The 23529-nt window shown below is 42.1% G+C and overlaps 1 protein-coding gene across 2 annotated transcripts in view; it reads left to right on the top strand.

Annotated features, from left to right (window-relative positions):
• Window positions 1-23529, top strand: part of fat3b (FAT atypical cadherin 3b) — a 68518-nt gene continuing 44989 nt past the window's right edge. For both annotated transcript variants that reach the window (XM_087172752.1, XM_087172753.1), the window contains exons 1-8: window positions 1-2976; window positions 3076-3210; window positions 4251-4452; window positions 10608-10726; window positions 13274-13472; window positions 19452-19513; window positions 20553-20867; window positions 21926-22136. In XM_087172752.1, the coding sequence (XP_087028878.1) occupies window positions 1-2976; window positions 3076-3210; window positions 4251-4452; window positions 10608-10726; window positions 13274-13472; window positions 19452-19513; window positions 20553-20867; window positions 21926-22136 (4219 nt within the window). The remainder of the gene's footprint in view (window positions 2977-3075; window positions 3211-4250; window positions 4453-10607; window positions 10727-13273; window positions 13473-19451; window positions 19514-20552; window positions 20868-21925; window positions 22137-23529) is intronic.

Here is a 23529-nt window from a genome sequence, read left to right as displayed (position 1 = left end):
ATGAAGGCTAATCGGTGGGGAAAAATGCTTCCTCTACCCGGCCTCTCTTTTCTTTTCCATTTTATTTGCGTCTTCTTCCTCCTCCTCCTCCTCCATTTCCCCTCAACCCGTGCCCAGTTTCTGCCAGAACCTAGGTCAGGACAAGGCCTGCTGCTCTTCACCCAGCCTGCATATAATGCTTCCATCTTTGAGAACTCTGCAACAAGAACCTATACCAGAAGTGAGGTCAAAATGGGCATCATTCTTGCTCCACCTCGGTCTTTAGACATAAAATATTCCTTTTCGTCTGGAGACAACGAGGGAATCTTCCAGGCTGAGGAGTTTGTAATGGGAGATTTTTGTTTCCTCCGTATACGCACTAACGGAGGCAGTGGTGCCATATTGAATCGGGAAGTGCAGGACAATTACACACTGACAGTCAAGGCATCTGCCCCGGGAGGCCTAGAAGCCTTAGCCACTGTTTATATCAAGGTCTTGGATACCAATGATCTCCGACCTCTCTTCTCCCCAACCTCTTATTCATTCATTGTCCCTGAGAGTGCCCCTCTGGGCACCAGCATTGGACGCGTAACAGCCACAGACGCTGACGTGGGCTCCAATGGGGAGTTCTACTACTTCTTCAGCAACAAAGTTGAACTCTTTGCTGTTCATCCGACCAGTGGGGTCATCACCCTGACAGGTCAGCCCAGGATGGACAAACGAAAACGTTTTGAGCTGGAGGTGCAGGTGGTCGACCGAGGGATGAAACTCTACGGGAACAGTGGTATTAGCAGCACTGCTAGGCTGGTCCTAACTGTGGAGCGGGTTAATGAATTTGCTCCTGTTCTCAGTACAGTTGCTGTCATTCCATCATGGACGGACAAGGACCCAGTCTATGCTATCGTGACTGTGGAGGACAAAGACGAGGGGGTATCTGGGGATATTGAGTGGGTTTCCATCATTGAGGGTGACCCCTTGGAACAGTTTGTGGTTGATCGATCGCCCGTCGGGAATGAGTACAGGGTTAAAGCGTCAGAATTTGTCGACTGGGATACATTCCCCTATGGCTGCAACCTAACTCTCCAGGCTAAAGACAGGGGTATACCTCCTAAGTTTTCCAATACCCAGGTTGTTCAGTTGTCATTTACAAAGCCAGACCCAGTGTTGGCAATTTTTGAGAAAGATGTTTATGTAGTCAAGCTGAGTGAAATAGCTCCCCCAGGCACTATTGTAGAGGTGGTGAAAATCTCCCAGGCTTCTCTGAGCGTCAATTACAGCTTCAGCAGCCTCTCAGATCCAATATACTTCGATATAAACCCTTCGACAGGAGTTATCACGACCACAAGGCAGCTGACAAGGATATCACAGGATTTCATGGAGATGGAGGTTGTTGATATTATCAGTCAGCAGCAAGCAAGGGTCCAAATCACCATAGAGGATGCTAATGACAATTCTCCAGTGTTCAACAGGCCGTTCTATGAGATTTTAATCAACGAGAGCTTACCTATAGGCACCGTCGTTCTTGTGGTGTCTGCTGTGGATTATGATAAAGGAGAGAATGGGTATGTAACCCACACAATTGGTGGTGAGCAGTCTCTTCCATTTACCATCGACCAAGATTCAGGTGAGGTGAGGATCACGACAGACCTGGACTTTGAGTCATCAGATGATATCTATACTTTTGCAGTGCGGGCATCTGACTGGGGTTCACCCTACAGAAGGGAAAGTGAGGTTAATGTCACCGTTCGTCTGATAAATATCAATGACAACCAACCTCTTTTTGAGAGGGTTTCTTGCAGGGGTATGATAAGCCGTGATTACCCTGTCCGCCAGACTATTGTCACCTTGTCTGCTGTGGACATGGATGAGCTAGGAATGGTGACGTATAAGATAGTGTCTGGGAACGAGTTAGACTATTTTAATGTAAATCCAGACTCTGGGGCTTTGTCACTGAAAAGGTCGTTAGCAGCGGATAATTTAAAAAACGGTATATTCAACCTTAAAGTGGTTGCAACAGATGGAGAATTGTTCTCTGATCCCACATTTGTGAATGTATCTGTGGTTAGGGGTAGAGTGCCACACAGGGGGTTCAACTGCAGAGAGACCAGGGTAGCCCAGCTGTTGGCGGAGAAAATGCTCTCAAAGGCGTCCGCCATGGCTAGACCAAGACCAGATGAGAGATATACAGACCTTTTCTCTATGAACAAACAGGCCCCACAGTTTGAAGCCTTGCCTACTAGTATTTTAGTGAGGGAAGACCTCATTGCTGGTGCTAGTGTATTTCAGGTGCGAGCACGAGATGGTGACACTGGCTTCAATGGCCGTGTCCTCTTTTCCATATCTGATGGTAACAAAGAAAACTGCTTCAATATCAACATGGAGACAGGGTTCATAACTGTATTGCAGCCACTTGACCGTGAGCGAGTGGATCGTTACTTCCTTAATATCACCATCTATGATCAGGGTGTCCCTCAGATGTCCAGCTGGAGACTGCTCACTGTGATCGTCGAGGATGCAAATGACAATGACCCAGAGTTTTATCAGGACAGCTTCTCTGCTCTTGTTTCAGAAAACTCGGCCGTTGGTATGGAAGTTGTTTCTATCACGGCATTTGACAGAGACATGGGTCAAAATGGACAGCTCTCCTACGTAATGCTGACCAGTGTCCCTCAGTTTGGTATAGACAGTGAAACTGGTAGTGTGTTTGTTGCGAGCTCCTTGGACAGAGAGACAATTCCAGTGTTCACATTGAAGGTTGAAGTGAGAGACAAGGCCGAAAGAGGCACTCGAAGGTCGTCAGTGACTACTCTTAGCATAATACTGGAGGATGTTAATGATTGCGCCCCAGCTTTCATCCCTAGCAGCTATAGTGCTCGAGTACTAGAGGACCTCCCACCAGGGGCTGTGATTACCTGGGTGCAGGCTCTGGACCCAGACGTTGGTCCCGGTGGACAGGTCCGATACTCCTTGATTAATGACTTCAATGGCACTTTTGAGGTAGGTGATGTCACCATTTGTATTCTCCTTACTGTTACATATGCTGATTCTTTTTTAATTGGCAATTTATAATGCGTGGTTTTGTAATGCTTTGTACAGATCAACGCTGTGAGTGGGGTGTTGAGGATTAGAAAGGAACTGGACTTTGAGAAACAACAGTTTTTCAACCTGACAGTACTTGCTGAGGACCGGGGCGTACCTAGCCTCAGAAGTGAGACGTTTGTGGAGGTGGAGGTGGGTAAGACACATACACACACACACTCATGGGTGTAGATTTTGTTTAAACATTGTGTGTGTGTGTGTGTGTGTGTGTGTGTGTGTGTGTGTGGGGGGGGTGGTATAATGCAGGAGGGCTCTCAAAAAGCGCAAATAATGCTGGATTAGCTTGTCTGCTGCTATCTAATCGAGTTAGCAAGCTTTTAAGGTCAGGCAACATAACCTTAAGATTGGTTAGCAAACACTTTTAAAAGTAAACTAAAAGTAAAAATACATGACCTAGAGGCTCAAAGGTTTGTTGGCTTCCGAGAAAAATGTCCTAATATCGGACCTCCTCCTCCTCCTCCTCCTCCTCTTCCCTTGTGACTCCTCCATGGTTATCAACCTGCCTGAATTCGCACGGTGCCAGAAAAGAGGAGATGCTGTACTGCTGCTGACTGAGAAAACAACACCGTGTTTGTGTGTATGCCTGTGGGTGTGTGTGTGTGTGGGGGTGTGTGGTGGGGATAATTACATTTGCCACAAAAGATTCAAAAGATTCAGTGGTTGTATGAGCTCTTAATTCATATTCATATTTTGGGAGTAAAAACAGAACCAGCGCTGAAGAAAAAAGACCTGTCAGAGGCATTGTTGCGTCAGTGATTAAGGTTATAGCAGTCTACGCCTTTACACACACACAACACACACAAACAAACTTTGCATCAGAATAAATTCTAATGATCAGTTTCATCAGTAAGGAATTAGCATTGACAGTTTTGTTATTAATGCTCCCCACATTTTTATTCTCAGGGTAGACAGCCTGGGTAACAGCATTTGGATCATGGTGCACTAAAACTTCCCAGTCCAACCCACAGCAATGAAATAAAATGACTGTTAAAGGAAAGGTTGCCTGACAATTCAGTTCAATTCAATTCAATTCAGTTCCATAATGCAGTTAAAGGCAATATCGGTATATTGATTTAATGACATTCTGTTCACAGTCATGCTGTATACTACACATATGTATATCTTCACTCAGTTTTCAATTAAAATTAAAGTGAACCTTTAAATTTCTTCAGGTGGTGGATGTCAATGAGAATTTGTATGCACCCTACTTCCCGGACTTTGCTGTGAGAGGCTCAGTGAAGGAGAACTCTCGTGCAGGCACAAGTGTCCTGACAGTCAGCGCTAAGGATGACGACAAGGGACGAGATGGTGTATTGAGGTACTCTGTCAGAGGAGGCAGCGGACTCGGCACTTTCACCATTGACGAAGACACAGGTGTGACACAAGATCGATTTTGAAGCCTATTTATGTAAAGTGAAAATCCAATAATGTAAAGTGCCATGCTTGGAATATAAACATCTAAATCTATTGCTAATCATTGCGTTTTATTGGAAATCTTATAATTTCTTTGCTATTAGCGATGATCACGTGTAGTAGTTGTTGCTCAACTCTCAGTTTTTTTTTTTAATTTGTGCTTCTGTCACAATGTAGATTTGCATTGCAAGTGATAGAAAGAGAGACAAAGCATCACCAGTTGCATTCTTTTTGATGTGATTTTGTATGTGTGCATTGGAGAGAGAGAGAAGTGAGTGCGAGGTACAGTCAGAGTCAGTGTGTTGATGGGGCCTCACGTGGGAGCTGTGTACTGGGAGATCATTACTGTAATGAGGGCAGCATGGCAGCAATGTTGGCTGGGCCTCAGGCCGCTCAGTACGACTGATCCAGTGCTGTGTGGATAACATTGATCAAGGCTCTCCTGCACAGCAGCCCCATCCTTTCCAAGTGTAGTGAAATCACTGTGACTTATTTAAGGAGACCTGATCCAAAAAAAGCATGTAGTTGTCTCCAACTGTCCTGCAGTGTCTAACCGCAGCTGAAAACATGTTGATCCAAAAAGGAAGCAGTGACTCACTCAGCCAGGGAGAAAATGAATCAAAATAGGACAGTTCATATTAGTTCCTATTGGCTCATATACAGAATAAAAAGTCAACTACATATGGTATGCATACACACACACACACACACACACACACACACACACACACACACATATATATATATATATGCAATAATATGTTCCAGCTGGATAATACCTTGGCATTTGCTGTATTTCCATCAGAGAAATAGGACTTTTGTGAGCAAAGAGATATTGGCTTGAATCTGAGACCTTCCCATTGACAGCTCTGCAAATACGAATGTAGAAAAGTGTGTATATCTGAAATTTCCATGGGAACTGAAGTAGGTGTGACTGGTGTGGCTGAGAACTCTTGCTTTCCCATCAAGGCTTGTTGAAGTCTCCGTCTCTATCCATGGTGCTGAAGCTGTTAAACCTAATCTTTCGCTGTCTCTGTCTCTCTCCGTGGTGCTGAAACATTCAAACTTTGAGCTCCAAAATCAGTCCCCCACTAAGTCATTCTCTATTCCCTGCATAGTACTGTAGGGTACAAGGGTACACCATAGTGAATAGTGAATAGTATCGCTGTATAAACAAGCAAAGCTGAGAACTCTGTGGATTTTTAAAGCTTGAAGTGCACGTCACTATTTCACTGCTCTAGTCTCCAACATGTCACAGTTCTGCCTGCTAAGAGTCTCTACTGAAATGTAACCAGATAAACTGCATTACAGTGCTGATCATAATAAGTATTTTATTGACAATTTCTCCACTCATTACTCACTAATCTAATTAATTCAAATGCAGTTTCACTCATGTTTATTAATTAGTTCCATGAGAGTGTGTTAAAGATTATTTGCTTTTCTTCTTCACTTTGGAAGCTTTCTATTGTCTCTAGTGGCTACTTGAAATGAAGGAACAGCTTTTCCAGTAATCACAGTTTTTTACTGCATTTCATGCCATCCATATTTTCATTATGAATAGTAGAACTTTGTTGCTTAAATAAAATCCTTAGTTTTAATCAAACCTTAAATTATTATTAACCATTACATCGTAATTAATAGGCAGAAAGTATGGACAGACCTTAAACCCAAACTTTGGCACTAGCAGTTTTATAATTGGAACAATAAACTATAGTAGGGCAACTAGTTGAATCAATTATCAATAGCAACTAGCAGAGTAATGACTAGTGGCTAAGAATAAGCATAAAATAAGCATAGTTTAGTTACTTTTAGCCACTGGAGTTTATTTTAGAGCTCAGTTTTGGGAAAGAAAAGACTGTTCCACTTCTGGCCTTTCTTTCACCTCTTGTCACACCGGTCCCTACTGTACACGACTCGCACTAGAGCCCTCTATTGACCTTTAACTAGGCTAATTAGTATTGACTGTAGTGGAGAGAGGAACAGATGGACAGGACAGAGAGAATGTCTATTTCCCTTCACTCTCTCTGTATCTCTGTGTCTTCATATAACATTGCATATGTATACATAATAACCTCTGCATGGTGTATATACTTGCTCATAGGCAAAATGGTGTACAGTACATACACAGATCCCCACAGGATTCTGTAATAGTGATTGGCGCTTTTATTCACTTCAGTATTATAACCTCAGTAACGAGCATCAGAGCTAGTGAGAAAGTTTATTGAGCGCAGATTTTCCAGGGGAAATCAGAGTGCTTGTTGGAGCAGAAAGTGAAGGGAGAGGGGAGTGGAAGCGAAGCGAGGAGAGGAAGGAAGAGGATGCAGGGGAGTCTGGAGTAGATAAAAAGTGTCAGAAGAAAATACTGCTCCCTTCCTCACAGACATTTTTAGATTTTTTTTTTTTTTGCTTTTGGGAAGTTTGTTTGCAAGTTGTAGCTTTTGTTAAATTTTTTTTTCCTAATGTAATAAGCAAGTGAAAAGTCATTTTGCTACCAGATAAGGGGAAATTGTAAGCACCTGCCAAGTTTTCACTCTCATCAAAGTGCTTCATTTCATCTTGACGCGTAGAAGTCAGTGTTGTCAGGCGCGGACACAGTAGCACCAGCTCTGTCCTCCCGCCATGCATTTAGCTGCCATGTTGAGTGGCTCTGCTCTGACTGCTTGTCAATCTGTGGCTCTAAGTGCCAAAACTAAGTATGGGTAGAGAAAGTTAGACAGACAGTGAGATGGAGTAAAAGGGACAGAGAGAATGAGAGAAAAGAGTGAGAAATCCATTTTGTTTAGCCTGCCTTAATGTACGGCTTTGCTTCCCTTGTAGTGTGCAAATTGTCTCTGTGATGGTGATGCATCATGTACAGTCCATGACACCCGTATTGTCTGTCATATCTGTCCCCTTTTCCCACATTTTATATTTAGATGTCTGAGATGACTCACACCTATGTGGATGGAAAGTACAGGGGCTATCTATCAGAGAAGAAGTCGGATCTTCTCTGGCTTAAATCCATAGCTCTCCCGCACTTTGAACAGAAATTGGTATTCTTGTCATTGGTTAGGGGGGAAAGCAAGCCCTGCAATTTCTCATTGGGCAGCTGTCAGAAGCCCTTGCTCCTCTATTATTGGGTGTGCAGGCGCCAGGATTTGTCACAGTCAGGATAAAGCATTCTTTGAGTTACAGGCAAACACACTTTTTAAGACGTCATCTACTACGCATTTGTTGTAAAAAATTAGCCGGCTGTATTTTTTTTGATGTCCTCTTTTCTGCCTCACACAGAGCTGTTCAGTTGTACGCAGATGCACGCAGTATTTTCTCATCAATCCCAGATTAGAGTATTTGATATGATAGTGGCATTAATTAGATAGTGGGTGCCCAAAACCTGTTTCTCAGGAACGGGTAAGTTGAGTAGACGTGACAGATGGATGTAAACCTGAGTGTACTGTGAACTTCTAGATTAGAAAATATGCCATGACCCTTCAGTATTTTGTTCCCTCTTTGAAGTGTGTTATTTATGGTGAGAATGGATGCTGTCAAGTCAGATTTATATTGAATTCACTGAATACTGCCTGTCGGTCTTAAAGTTCAAAGAGCTTTTGAAACAGCCAGCTCTGTTTTCCTCGTCTCTCTGTGTCGAGCAATCTGACAGAGATGAGATGTGGTTTGAAAAGGACATGGTCAAGGACGATAGAGCAAGGATGTGTTTCGGCAAACACTCTTACTATGCATTGTGCGTGCCCTGGGCAGCTGCTTACTCATAATCTGACATATACACACACGCTTTCTGGTGATAAGGTAACACCTTCGGCTTGCAGCTGAGGACTGATTCCGTATACTAAAAGGCCACACAGTCACACCTCAAGTCACTGATTTGTATGCTTGTGTGACTTATCGCATGGGCATGTGAGGTTTTTTTCGGAGTGAAAGGCCAAGTCATGGAACAGCTGACATCTACTATATGACGGGAAAACAAGTTAATTTCTCCAACAGCACAAACAAATTGATAAATGTATGAAAAGATCAATCTTTGAGTTTTTTTAATCTATATTGGAAGGATTGTTGATATTGAACCTGTCCGCAGATTCTGTGCTTAGAGGATTTTCACCGAACAAAATATTTGGATGATTGTTTTTTTTTTTTTTTTTATATCCTGAAAAAATATTTTTAACAGGGTGGCCAAGGTTAGGCATGGAGTCTAGCAAGAGTGGCACTGGGCATGTTTACCCAAGGGGCGTGGCATTTGGGGCTGAACTGTCTTGGCTCTCTCCGCCTCCCTGGAGTCACAGACACAGGTCTTCATTTGTTTTGGTCAAATTAAAAGAATCCCCCTATATGGTGTTGTTCCTGCACTACATGGCTCTGGACACACAGTGTTTGATGAAATGTGTTGCCTGTGTATCTATCTTGATGCTCTCACTTCTCAAGTGGAACAGAGTGAAAACACCCAGACTCTGATGTTGACTTACCTTCTGACTTGACTTGCTGACTGCTCTGTGTGTTTGTAACACAACAGTTATTTTGCCATGGCGGCAATGTGGTTGAAATTGAGTTGTTGCAAACTTAGTGCGTTAGTGTAGGTTTGGCAAGTCCCCCCAACCAACACCAAAGATTACTCCTGAAGCTACTACCATTACCTCTGATACTGATTCTAATGGTAACACTAACACAGATTAAGTCTTTGCAAAGGCACAAAAATGCACACGGAAGACAATAAACTCACTAACGTCATCAACATCAACCAATTTCACTATGAAAAGACAACATGCAAAAAAAGAAATTGTATTGCAGTCATGATTATAGTGTAGAGTCTTTCACTGAAAAAATAAATAAATAAAAGCATTTCAGTCACACCACAATGCTGCACTTATGGTATGCTGTGATACATTTTACCTTTATCAAAAAATTGCAGCTCCTGCAATTTGGATATTGCACTTAGCCATATTGTGATTTGGATAATATTTTGATCAATTGTTCAGCCCTAATAAAAAAGTCTAATTGCAGTGTTAAGGTTTAGGTAAGCATAAAAAGAGCCAGAGTAAATGTTCAGCTGCTGACACATTCAGTCTGAGCCTGGTCTAGCATTTGGTGTGGGTTAATTGTTTGTGTACTCAAGCACAGATTCATGAAGTCTGCAAGCTTTAACAAACACATCCTGTATATCTTAGCTCCTACTGAGTTGCTGCAACTTAGTGGAAATCACAGAGTCATATGTTGGGAGTATCTGCCTCTTAGATCTGATGGAATTTTGTGTGCACTGAGCTGAAATGCATCAACTGCATCAGTTCAGTCTATTTATTCCTACCTGAATACACCTTATTTTATGTTGATAGAAATGATACAGCTATATGTATATATGTATGTAACTCTGCTCTGTATCTATATATATATGTGTGTGTGTGTGTGTGTGTGTGTGTGTGATATATATATACATATATATATATATATATATATATAAATTTCATTTTTTTTAATAAACTGTGTGACACCTTGCTCCATTGTGCTTGTGGTGATCCATAGACATGACATAAATTGACCCTAAAACTTAGAATGGGAACTCACGTCTGAGGGTGTGTGTCATTTGTCTAGTGTTCACATGAACAGTCCTGCATGACTGATTTTAAAAAAAGAGGTACGGATGTGTCATCCATTGTGAGTGTTCTCTTTGTCCCTCCAGAGGTCACCAGAGCTGTCGGCCACTCATCTTCCTTAAGGCCACTAAACACACGCCAGTCAATGTGCGTGAGTGTCTGGGTGTCTGTGTGTGTCTTTATTGTTGTAGGGCAGTTCAGGGTACGTTTAGCACTAAGCAAATAGCAGCGGGAGCAGTTTGGTCAGCTGTGATTAGCTGTAGAGAAGCTGAAACATTGAAGGTGACTACAGCGGCGCCACTAATGCCTGTGAATGTCACTGAAGCCAGGACACAAAGTTTACTCTAAATTTATGTCTTTGCCTCTGGAAACTTGGTATTCAAAGACTTTCCTCATGAGATCTTTTAGGGTTGTATTCTAGTGATGACACCCAGACTGCCCCTACACACACGCTGACACACACACTCACACGCCTAATAGATATGTATTCTCAAGCTCAAGTAACAACCACATTAATCTTTCTCTCCGCTTCAACAGGCGTGATTTACACTGCTGGTATCCTGGACTGTGAGACCAAAGACTCCTACTGGCTGACAGTCTACACCACAGACAGAGGGGTTACACCCCTGTCAGCCTCTATTGAAGTCTTCATCCAGGTACGCACTTTCTGCTGCCAATATGCACATTATACTATGCATGCATAAGAGGCCTCATACTGAAGAAATGTCTTTTGATTTTTGCACTGAGATAAGCATGAGCTTGAAATGCCAAGTAGCAGTTTGCGGTGTAAGACATGGCTGCTTTCATTTTGGTGCCGTGTCTGATAAAGATTCATCAGTGGAACCTTAATCAGTCACAAAAATACAACAACCTTGTGCTTAAAGTGGCAATAGACAACTTTCACCCCCAGCGTTTCCAAGTGGTATTAATGTTGGTGCCACTGGCAAGATGAATGTAATAGGTTTCACCACTGCTCATTTTAGAAGGGTCACCGCTAGGAAATGTGTTATTTGTTAGATTATCAACCAGACAATGTATCGTTTGTTTCTGGCTGCTAGCCCTGGTGTTAGCAACATGGCTACTGTTATCAGCCTGGCTACTCTCCAAAGCAAGAAACAACTGGAAGAATGCCAATTCGAATTAGAAACCCAGGTCTCAGTGCTAAAGCTAAAGCCATAAGGGCAGAGTAAAACACCTGGTTGAATTACTGATAGTTTACTAAGCCAGTAGAAATTTTGACAACTGAATGTCAGTTTTGAACCGTATGAAGTCATGCATAGTCAGACAGACCATAGTGACTGCCTGCAACCTGACCTGTGGACTGCCGCATTGATGAGCCAGCGGACAGTAAAAAAATCCATAAAATCAATCCCAGCTGATAAGTGGGGGCTGAATTTCTGTCCTAGTCTGACCAAGGTTCACTCTTGTTTTACCTCGGCTTCTCTCCTTTCACGTCTTTACCTACTCTACCTCCTTCGACAATGGGGCTCTTTTTATTTTGCTGGGCAGGTTTTCTGTAGTTACTCCGCTTGTCCCACTTGTTCAACTGCCATTTGCACTACCTGGGAAAAGCTAGTGATAACTACTAATAGCTACCGCAGAAAACAAAAGCACTATCTTCTTTCTGTTTTGGTTGTGCAGTGGCAGGTGCGCTTCCTTCGTGCCGTAAATCAAGCCTTCATTTTTCCACGAGTTTTCATACCCAGTGGCAGAAAGACTTGCATAGTGAAAGCGAGGCTTAGAGGGAACCAATCTAAATGCAGATGGTGTCATTATTCTGTAGCCATTACATTGTGCAGTCAACATTTTCTTTAATATATTTAGTAGTAACTGCAAATTACAGGCAGTGGAATTCTGAATTTGTCCCCAAAAAAAAATGTACCAGTAGTAGTAGCTAAATATGAACTAGCCAGAATCTACTGTGGAGTACTAATTGCACTAATTGGCCTTTGCACACCAAGCTCCTTTGCAATACTCCAGGGTTTGCACAGCAGCTTCCCAGGAATCACACTCTGCAAAGGAGCATACATTTTTTAAAGCGTTCATTCAAGTCCACAGGGAGCTTATTGTTTGATACTTGAAAGATAGTTTGGATGGAGAACTCCTCGCTTAATGGTGCATTAATTATTTCCACCATATCCCACCACATTTATATCATAAAGGATTCAGTTTTATGTCTTCTCCGCTCTTACTCTATATTTATTATATATACCACACTTGTACACCGAGCACTCCTATCGTCATTCAGTTTTCAAGCATCTTCAAACAACTTCTCACGTCTTTCTTCTCCAGAAAATTATGACATTTTATTAAGAGGTGCTGCCAACAGATTAGCGTCTCTGTCTCTATCTGTCAACATGTAACTGCAGGCCAGTTTTGACATGTTTATTGTACATAACTGTTGAGTGTCACATCCAAAGTAACATTGTGACGCTAAAGCATGAGCGTGTTCCTCTCTGACATGCTAACGATGCTCAGTGCAGTGTTCAGTCTGTAAGAGAGATGGCACAATGGCAGGAATTCTCTGCTTCATCGCCGGTTTTATTTGGCACCAAGTAATCCACTGTCTAAACACTCTAATACACACATCGCTGCTACAGCTCTGCTTTCCCTTTGGGGGAGAGTTCAGCGGCGTATGAAAAAACAAACAGCCTTTTCCTGGCTTCGGGATATTCAGGTGCGGTGGTGTGATCGGGTGCTTTACTCCCTGCCTCTTTATCACAGACGGAAATAGGGAGATTAATCAGGCACAGGTGCTCCTCATTCACCGGCTGAACCATCTTGGCTCTCGGTGCCTCCCAGCAAACACTCAATCAACGCTCTGTTTGCCATAAATATTCGAGATCTACGCCTTAAGAAGGGGAAATTAATTTGCAGTGCATTTAAAGTATGACATCTATGACATTTTCTGGTAAATAAATTTCCATTTTTTGATTGATAACAGATCAACTTCCCAAACCCCAGTCCACACTGCATCTCATCAGCTGCTTGATTAACAAAGATATTTAAATCTGCAGATGGATTGTCCTCACAGCAACGCCACACATGCTGATTTAGAAGGTTGTGTTTTTATCAACGCGTCTGCTGCCAGTTCTGATCCATCTCAGATAGAGAGGGCAGTTAGAATAGATTAAAAGAAACAACACTGCTTTCTCTCCCTTTCTCTTCTCCACTTTGTTTCCTCTCCCCTCTTTCTCTCTCAGGTGGAGGACGTCAATGACAATGCTCCCCTCACCTCGGATCCAATCTACCACCCAGTCGTGATGGAGAACTCTCCAAAGGATGTGTCAGTCATCCACATCCAGGCGCAGGACCCCGACCTCACTGCCACACCCAGTCGTCTGAGTTATCGCATCACCGCCGGCAACCCGCAGAATTTCTTCTCTATCAACCCCAAAACAGGTAAAACTCACAAACAGATACGATTGTCATTGAAATATTATCTTGGTAGAATAATGTGGTGATTAAAGGCATAATTAGTAATATATCCCTTCAAACAACAAATAATTACACCAGACGTTTGTGTTTATATGTTTGCGTGACTCTGAAATGACTCAGATTTTCTTTCATCATGCACCTCCTACTTCATTCACTCAATAAAAGGCTTTGGTTCCCACACAACAAATTAAAGAGACTTTTGTGCCCACACAGTCAAACATCTAGGACACTGATGAGCCGTGCAGACAATCTTCTTTGCACTCTTAACCAAATATTACTTGCAGCCTTCTTTAGGGGTGTAAGCTCTTTGCGGGAAATTAGTGCAGTGAGTTTTTATTAAGCCACTGTGTGGGTGAATATCGTCTAATCATGACCGAGGTTTACATTAGTCAGAGCAATTTTCTTTCCCATTACCTATGTTTCTGATAGGAGGGCCACATGGCATATTTCTATGTATTCTGTAACATGAAAAAAAAAAAACATGCTTTTCTATGAAAGTAAAAAAAAAAAAAAAATCTAAAGGGAAAAAGCAAAGCTGAAGCTGGCAAAAAGGTTTGTGGAGTATTAGCTGGGATTTGGATTTAGGTTTTTATTCAGAAAATACTGCCAACTACCATAAGCCCCCTCTACTACATATGGGATCAAGATCGGGCCTTAAAGAGTCTGAGCTTATGAAAATGATATTCTGACAGCCTGTGGTTATTCGTTGTCTTTGGTGAGCCTGTGGAAAAATACTGCAGGGGAGACATAAGTGCAAAAAGATAAAATTTGCACACTGTCCTTGATCCATGCAGCAATTTTAATTTCTCGTGCACATGCAAAAATACCTGCCTTTGTCTGTGAAAGAAACTTGAAGGAAAAACTATCTGTCTAATTTACATTTTAGGCAGTAGGTATCTCTCCCTTTGTCCAACTGTATTGAGCTGTAAAGACGGGATCAGAATTTAGTGACGGTTCAGTGTATTTTGAAAGAGTGCACTGATTTTGCATTGCACTCCTACATTGTCAGAGTCAGTGGAAAATCATGATTAAAACTGATGCAGCAGAACCAGAGATGCTGTTTTTTTTAGTCCATGCATTCTTCTTCCTCGTTAAAACCTTCCAGCTAAATTACCCAGTTTGTGAGTGTATTTTTAAAGGTCCCATATTGTATAAAGGTAGATGTCCATGTGTTGTTTGATTATAAAACAGGTCTAGATTCTACATTAATACTGTGAAAGCATCAAAGCGCTCAGTCCACAGAGAAATGCACACAGCCTGTATTCAGAAACTGAGCCTTAAAATGAGCCGTCAGAACTTCAGTAAATTTGTGATGTCATAACAAAGCAGTCCCCACCCGAAGCCCCGCCCACCTGGACCCACCATCAAACCTTGTAGGATTTGGTTTCTCTGAGTGTTTACCTGAAATCTGCTATATTTCTATTTGATCACTCAGAAAACAGTCAGCCACCATAAAAGTGTAAAATATAGGACCTTTAAGAGTGCACTGATTTAGCATTGCACTCCTAGTAGCTAGCTACAGCTAAAGCTACAGCTACAGCTACAACTAACACAGCTACAGGTTTATAATATAAAATATAATTATATACCCCCAGATTTTTTTAATCTTCAAACTTGTAGTTTTCAGATCAAACCAACGCAATTCATCAAACGTGGTGCAGCTTCTTCTGGAGTCACAAAAGGTTTTATACAACTTTTTTTCACATATGCATTAGTATTCCACAAGAGCTGTAAGTTTCCCCTTTCAACATCAATGGAACTAGATAACATTGGAACAATGTAATTTGTGCGTATTGTGCATAATTTGTTTATAGATTCTCAAAATGAATCTCGAGCCGTATCTTTTCTGTCCATCTGTAAATTTCATGTGACGCGAATTGCACATTTCCATTTCCTCATACATTTTTTTAACAGTCTTGCGAAAGACGATATACAGCCGCTGCCTGTGAACTGAATATCATCTCACAACATTATGCCTGAACATCATTTCAAAACTCTGAATCTTTTAGACCCTGTGTAACAGACAGGATCTCTGTTAGAGCCTCTCTTGATCCCATGCTTTTCACAGTCTTGGCGTACCATGAAAATATATATTTTTTTTAACTCTTATTTTTCAAGTGATTTTGATTAATTGACAAAATGTCCATGTTTTAAATCAGGGGAATTGTCTCGGAAGACAAACATTATTATTAAAGCAAATACATTCAGACGTGTTTCAGTTTTGGCTGTCTAGTTTGAAGTCTAGGGAGGTCCCAGTGCATTTTGAGTACAAGCTTTGCTTGAAGCTTCCATTAAAGAATTATTGAAGAGGTGAAATGTTTTATTCAAATCCAGTTGAAAAAAAAAAAATCATTGTGAAGTCTTTTCTGTCTCTGCCCTAGATAAAGTTATGAGTTTTCCAGTAAACAACAAAAGGCAAATATGCACATTTTGGCTGTTACAGGGACCTGTATTCCAATTCAAAGAAATGTCAATGTAATGATCAAAAACTGATGGCCTGTGTGTAATATGCCGCATGTCAGCTATCAAGCTTATAGAGGAAGGAACTCCCTAATGGAGTGCTGTTGCATGTTCACTCTGGTTGTGAATCAAAGTGGGTATTTCCGTCCTCTGTTCCTCCCTGAATTCGCTTTTGTGCAGTGTAGCATCATGGATAGATAATACGGACACGACTGGGCTGAACCACGGTGAGAAGGCTAATATTGATTCTAATAGGGACATACTGGTCCTCACACACTCATTAATATGTACATCACTGTGTACTGAACACACAGATATTCTCACACCTACTCTTGACCAATTAGAATCCTTGAGAGTAAAACATGATGCAGGCCATATACATTACATCATATATATATTATACATACATCTTAGCTGTAACAATGAACTACTCCGCCTGTCCTGGTGCATCCATCAGATGTCAATGTCATCAATGCAGCTGCAAAATCATATTGAATTGATTTGTTTTCAGCTGATTAGATCACACATTCAACAGCTGTGTTGAATGTGTGTGTGTGTGTGTGTGTGTGTGTGTGTGTGTGTTTGTGTGTGAGAGAGAGAGCGAGAGAGAGCAAGAAAGAGAGTTTGTGTGGCAATTTAATCAAATGATTAATTGGTTACAGCAGTGCATTAGAAAGGGCAGCTCTGTTGCAATGAGCCGATGAAGATGATGCTCCCTCATCTGTGCCCGAGCCACAACATGAAAAATCTAACAACTGCACAAAAAAATACTTTGCCTTTGTGTGTATTTGTGAGAGTGTATTTGTGTATGTGTGTGTCTGGGCTGTGTGTGTGTGTGTGTGTGTGTGTGTGTGTGTGTGTGCCACAGGGGAGTGTTTTTTGCCATCTGAGCCCTGCTGTCTGTGTCAGCGACCCAGACCCAGTATTTTGTTATCTGTTACTCATTAATGCCATACAAGGGAGCTCATATTGATGACTATCTTGTTGACATTGTGATAAATGAACTTTCACTGAGCAATTGGTTTTTAATGTTTCATGCAGTCTTTTCCCTCAGAGGCCTCACATCAGATTGGCTTCCACCAGCTCATTGAAGCCCAATAAATAACATATGGAAATTGAGGATTTCTTTTTTGTGCAGATAATATTATTCTGCAGTTTTAGAAAGTCCCAATCACAAGGTGTGTATCTGAATACACAAGTAATATAATTTTCACAATAATGGGACTGACAATGCCAGTCTATTAGTTTGGTAATGAGACATGCATGACTGAGAGCTGCATTCAATAGGAATCACTCCTCACTGTTTACCCAGTCAAAAAACTTTCCATGTACCAGAGTGATTTCATTGGATAGATGAATAAACAAAACCCAGCTGATTGATTTGCTTTCATGAAGCAGCTGCCAGCCGCACTACGACCTGCTCGGAAAGAAAAATCTCTTCAAATTTCAAGTTGTTTTTATAAAAAATTTGAATCGGGTGGTTCGAAGTAATACTTTTTCAAGTTCACTCTGGAAGTGTCAATTTGATGGGTTTGAGGTACTGAAACAATTCCCAGAATGTATTGAAGCAGAACTTTGAATGAGTGCAAAGTGTGTAAATGTGCGGTGACAGCTTACAGTGCTGTCTGCTAGTCTCTGGGTGTGCGACTGAAGCCTACCTCCTTTGGGGTGGGGGTGAAAACAGAGCAGATAAGTGTTGACATAGGGTGTTAGATGGAGTGCCTCTTGTACAAGCGTGCATGTTTGCCGAGTACCGTCATGGTGGCTGCGTGACCCTTTTTTGCAACCCCTGCTTGATCGTATTGGTTTTTTGCTGTACCAGTATATGAACGGATTCTGGTTTGAGTCGGCGTTCACCAACAACAATGAGCTAAATTTGAAATCTGAATTTGATCTTTAAATTGTATTTTTAATGTTGCCCCAGTTAGAAAAACATATCGGAGCTATTCCCTTTACAAGGCTAGGAACTAAGCTGTGAATTGATGTTAGTATCTGTTAGAGAGGAGGAGGAGAAGCCTAAAGATTTAAAACAGGCCACTGGACCATTACACAAATTTTGTATGCCGTGTGAAGCTGTGGGTGGGGATTTTTAAATAATTTTCTTCCTGATGTCCAATTAAAACGGAGGATTGCCCAGCTGCAGATGCGCTTCGAGCTGCAGATCATTGATTTTTATCAGAGTTGTTACTCGCGCTGTGTCCCGCTGAACAACCATCACCCACTCCCCCCCCCAGTCTCTCTCCTGCAGCTTGTGACCGCCGCTCTAGATTTACTCCTAATTTGCTTAATTGAAGTTAGCCTGCGTAGCAAGCTCAAGGTGACACTGCGATATGTGCAAGCACAAGAGGAGTGTGAGTGTGTGTGTGTGTGTGAGCCGTGGTTTTAGTCTTATCCATTGAGAGTTGACTGCACCGATATTTTAAGCATCCAAAATAATCCTACTTAACTGCAATGCTTCATTACACCGAAACAAACACATTATCACCATTCAAGCACAGTCAGTGTTCAGTGTAGTCATTCCACACAGAAATAATATGAGAATATATATATATGCGTGTGTGTGTGTGATTGTTGCTATTTGTCTGTGTGTATCGATGTCTTTATTTGCAGTGCATGCATGGAGTTGCTCTGTCATTTGTGCCGACTGCTAGATGAGGACATTGCTTGAAAATAATACTACATCAGACAGATGTGTGCTTTTTCTAAAAAACAAAATGATCTTTTTCCGTCTCGTGTTCGGATAAAATACATCCAGACAAATGAGCCAATTTTGCTGTTTGGATGCTTTTGGAAAACAAAAATCATCTTATAATATTGTAAAACTGTCATATAATGTGGCTGCTTATGGATCAATGCCTGCGTTTTCTTGTTTCTCTGTTAACCAGAATAATGTCTGGGGAGCTTTTGATTTGTTTAAATTACTGAGTCGTTACTGAGTAAATCCAGCAGTTATTGATCAACGCAAAGTCAGTTTTTGTTTTTAGTGTGTGTGTGTGTGTGTGTGTGTGTGTGTGTGTGTGTGTGTGTGTGTGTGTCTCTCGGGGGGGTGGTGGTGGTGATGGCATCGTTTGTTTTTGCACCACCAAAACGGAGCTGCGGTTTGCCGCCGTGATCTCTGATACACCCCTGCCTAGCGTTTGTCAAAGTGTCTAACCGTCATCTGAAAAAACCTGGTTCGATCACAGCTATTATCAATAGCCCTGCTGTCCTGGTGGCATGCTGGCCAACTGAATGACCCTCAGCTATACAGCGCCGTATGAACATGTGCCAGATGCCATCGCCCTCTGCCAGAGCTGCAGGCTACGGTTTCTAGAGCAACATATGTGCATGTGAGAATGCACATGTGGGAACCAGCTCATTCTTATTTTTGTGTGGTATTCACACTGAATGATGAAGAGACTCCAACTTTTAACAGCAGATCTTTATTGACCATGTATAAATCTGCGTTGGTGTAATCCAGAGTTGCTCTTTTGTCATTTTTAGGGCTGATCACTACAACAGCGAGGAAACTGGACAGAGAACAACAGGCAGAGCACTTCTTAGAGGTACAGTAAAACCTTAACAGTGTTCATGGGTTTATAGCATTATTATTTATCTGGCTCTGCCACCTGCCACAACCCACTATTAACTGAGACAGGGTGGAGGACAAGCCTGGCAGGCCCTCAAGGCTCCATAAACTGTGATGAATGGCTGTAGTTTTGGGCCCCAGGTTTAGGATTTTCTAAATGTAATCATTCATCATTGGTTATCTTCTCTAGTCAGGACGAGAGCAGGGAGGAGAGGAGTTGGTCTGCCCAGCATTTGATAAGCGCAGACACTGGGCATACAGATAGCTCTGCGATTACCATTTCAGTTGCTCCTGCTGCTCTGCATGCAGATGAACCGGATAATCAGAGATTCTCGACTTTAGAGACATGAGCAAACTTCTACTTTCCCAGACTTTTTCTTCAACTTATTAAATTCTGTTGACTCTACAAGCACTTTGCCCCTCGACAAAATGGAATAACCCGCAGTTGACCCACAGTATTGCAGCTTGGTATTTTGTTTCTGTAATGCCAACTGACTTGTCTGGGCTCAATAACTCTTTGTGCTGCTTTGTTCAGCTCCAGTACTTAACAAGAAGACAGATTATGACAATGTGCTCCAAAATGAAAGCAGAAAATTTTGTGGAAGGACGCTTTTATCTGCAGTAACACAATTTATTTTAACACTCACGTCTAAAAAGAGTCTAAAATTGGGGGCAGAAGTCTTTGTTGTTACATCGTCCTGTCCTGTCTTGTCCTGAGATTTAATGGGACTGCCTGTGTATGCATGCCACCCACTGCTCCGCCTGCCTGTAATTAATAGTCTAGTGAGCAGTCAGGCTGCCAGCAGTGGTGTTCACCCTGATTTAATTGATCAGTGATCAGACCTCTGCCTCCGCCTCAAGGGGATCAATAATACAAAGAGATTTCCCGTGAGCTCAGCGCCACGTGGCCCTGCACACATGGGGAGCCAGGATTTAAGACGTTAATACATAAGCACCGACGCATATATCAAAAACAATGTTTGAAATGCAATGATGCACTTGTGTGTTTTCCTCAGGTAACAGTTATAGACGGCCCGGTGACCACCCGCCAGTCCACCGTGTGGGTCATCGTTCACATCGAGGACCAGAACGACAACCCGCCCACCTTCCCGGAAGTCACCTACCGCATCAGCTTGCCAGAGCGAGACCGCAACAAGCGCGGCGAACCGGTCTACCGCGTCTTTGCCTATGACCGTGACCTGGGAGCCAACGGCAACATCACCTACAGCATCGTGGACGGTAATGACGATGAGAAGTTTAGTGTCGACCCCAGGACTGCCATGGTGTCATCAAAGAAGATGGTGACGGCGGGAAGCTATGACATCCTCACTGTGAGTTTTTATTCACAGCGTGTTTGAGCAAAGATGGCAAACATGACAATAGATCTGAAGCCTGAATTACAGACTGCACAGGGTCTTTCTTGGGATAAGACTTTGGTTTCTTCCACGCACAGCCTCTCTTTTCACTTCCCAAATGCTGTTTTTCCAATCCCTGCCTCTTGTTACAACAAAATTGATAGCCAGTTGGGGTGCCATTAGTTTATAGGGCTCTGCTTTCAGCCAGCCTCAAAGTTGGCGGGACCAAACACATTGCTATTTTCCACCTGGCACAAGGCCAGATGTCTGAGGTTGTACGTTTTTGGTAATTCCATGGTCAATTAACTCACGAGACGGATGGCGCGGTGCGGCTGAAGTTTATGCACAGCAGGTGGCACGATGCTTTTTGATACTTTGGGCTGAAATGGTGCTTGTTAATTTTGCGCCGTTTGTCTGAACAAATAATTACTCAAATAATGTGTTTGGCTCGGAGCTTCTGGTCTTCAGTGAGCACCACTTATAACACCATATTTTACAATTACCTCTCATATAGGTTCCTCCAAAGATTTAGCTGATTTATTTCGGTTAATGTTATTCCTATTGGGTGTGTGAAAGGCAGGGTGAGCTATCTGAAGCCAGACAGGGGCAGCCGTCCCATTAGACTGTAATTGCTGAGATAAAATTATGAGGCTGAGCAAAAATATTATTGATGGATGGGGGAAGATGGATGGATATAGTTTTGACAAAATGTGTGTGTGTCTAATACATGATGTTATTCTTGATGTTTGCTTGCCCTGAATGAATTTACCTAAGAAAAAAAACATTGCAGCTCCTGTTTCTGTTTTTTTTTATATTGCATTCTGCCATATTGCGATTGTGATAATATTTTGATTAATTGTTCATCCCTAATACATACTGTACTTACAACAGATCAAGTCTAGCGGTAAACTCATCTTAAATCTACTTCCTCCTCAAGTGAAGTTTCCAGTTTGCAGTCTGGGTTTTTCATTCATCGTTAGATTCACTGGCTCCTGTTTATGTCTGGATTTCTCAGCGTTGTTCCCTTTTATTAGATAAAAGCGGAGGACAGCGGCGATCCCCCGTTATGGTCAACCGTCAAACTCCATGTGGAGTGGATTCGCAAACCGGTGCCCTCGCCTCTGCCCCTGCTCTTCACCCAGAGGTCCTACAACTTCTCCATCTCTGAGACGGCCGCTGTAGCTCAGCCAGTGGGAGTCGTCGCTGTCGGCCAGTCGAGCACGCCCGTCTGGTTCAACATCATCGGTACGAAAATTAACGCACGGCAGGGTTCCCACAGGTCCTTGAAAAGTGTTTGAAAATAGAAAGTGCTTGAATTTATATAATTTTTGCAAATATAGAAATTTAAGTTCATTTGATTTTTTTAGTCAACATCAGTAAATAGGCTTCGTGCTGCTGTCTGCATGTGTCTTTCACCGTCTCACCTTATCAGCTTGTAAATAAGTCTCTGTCTCTATTGCTCAGCTTACACAATATATTGTTTGGCTGTGCTGTGTTAGAGAGGGCAAGAGAACACACAGTCTGCCTTCACTGTAACACAGCACAGTGGAGAAGTGTTCCTACATTCACATCTCTCTCTCTCTCTCTCTCTCTCTCTCTCTCTCTCTCTCTCTCTCTCTGTCTTTGATTGTTTTCTGTGAGCTTCTGCAAAGCCTGCTCCTTCTCATTATAAACATACTTAGTGTTGTAAAAGTAATTAACCTTGATCCGTGTCTCAAACTTTGCTGTGTGCCGCTGGGTCCTTGAATCTGGGCCTGGGAAGTCCTTGAAAAATCGAATTGAAGTTGCTGTTTAATAAGGTGTGCGAACCCTGGATACTGAACAGATCAGAGATCAGTCTTGTGCTGCTGGTTAATGCACAGGCATTTATTCAGTGTTTTTAACAACTATAAAAAACAAAAATCAATTAACTCATTATTTTCATGTCAGATTTGAGCTGGTATTCAAATGTTCTAACTGATTTATTAAAAAGGGACTTGGGAGCATTTGTGACTCAGTTTCCCTTGAATTGCCTCTTGAGGGATGAATGAAGTATTTTGATTTGTATTGAACCACCTGCATGGTTTGAGTACTCATTATAATGGGGGATGTTATTTGGCTAGTTGAGTTGGACCTGTCCTGCATGAGCCTGAACCAACACACTGGAAGTCACACCATGCACTGTAAAAGCTTGCACACGTTGATTCAAACTTCAGACCTCCTCACACGCCTCCTCGACAACTTTGCTGTAACTTGTACTGAATATTTCTCATAATCAAAATTAGCTTGTTAAAATGAAAAGGCCACTGGCACATTCTGTAGTTGGGATTAATTGTGCACAGGCAAAGGGCAATGTCCAGACAAAAGATTTCCTTCTCTTGAGGGTTTATTTGTCCAAAAGCAAAACAGACAAAAAGTAAGTTGAAGACCATGAATCCTCTCAGGGGCATACAAGTTCAACGCCCCTGTCCCTTGATTCAAGTCTTTGAAAGAATAATCAGTGAATACAATAGCTCATTATTGATTGCAACTCAATAGCTCTGATTAAAAAAACATTAGTAGAGCTCCAGCTCCTTCACTTTGATGTTAATGTGAAAATAAGTAGATTTTTAGTCCATTATTCTTTTCAGAAACACACGTCAAAAGATACAAAAAATGC

The sequence above is a fragment of the Seriola lalandi genome, unplaced genomic scaffold (assembly GCF_002814215.2).
Source record: "Seriola lalandi dorsalis isolate HSWRI2012SDOR001 ecotype SW California unplaced genomic scaffold, Sedor1 jcf7180002053710, whole genome shotgun sequence".
In the NCBI taxonomy this organism is placed as follows: Eukaryota; Metazoa; Chordata; class Actinopteri; order Carangiformes; family Carangidae; genus Seriola; species Seriola lalandi.
This window is presented reverse-complemented; position numbering and strand designations above follow the sequence as displayed.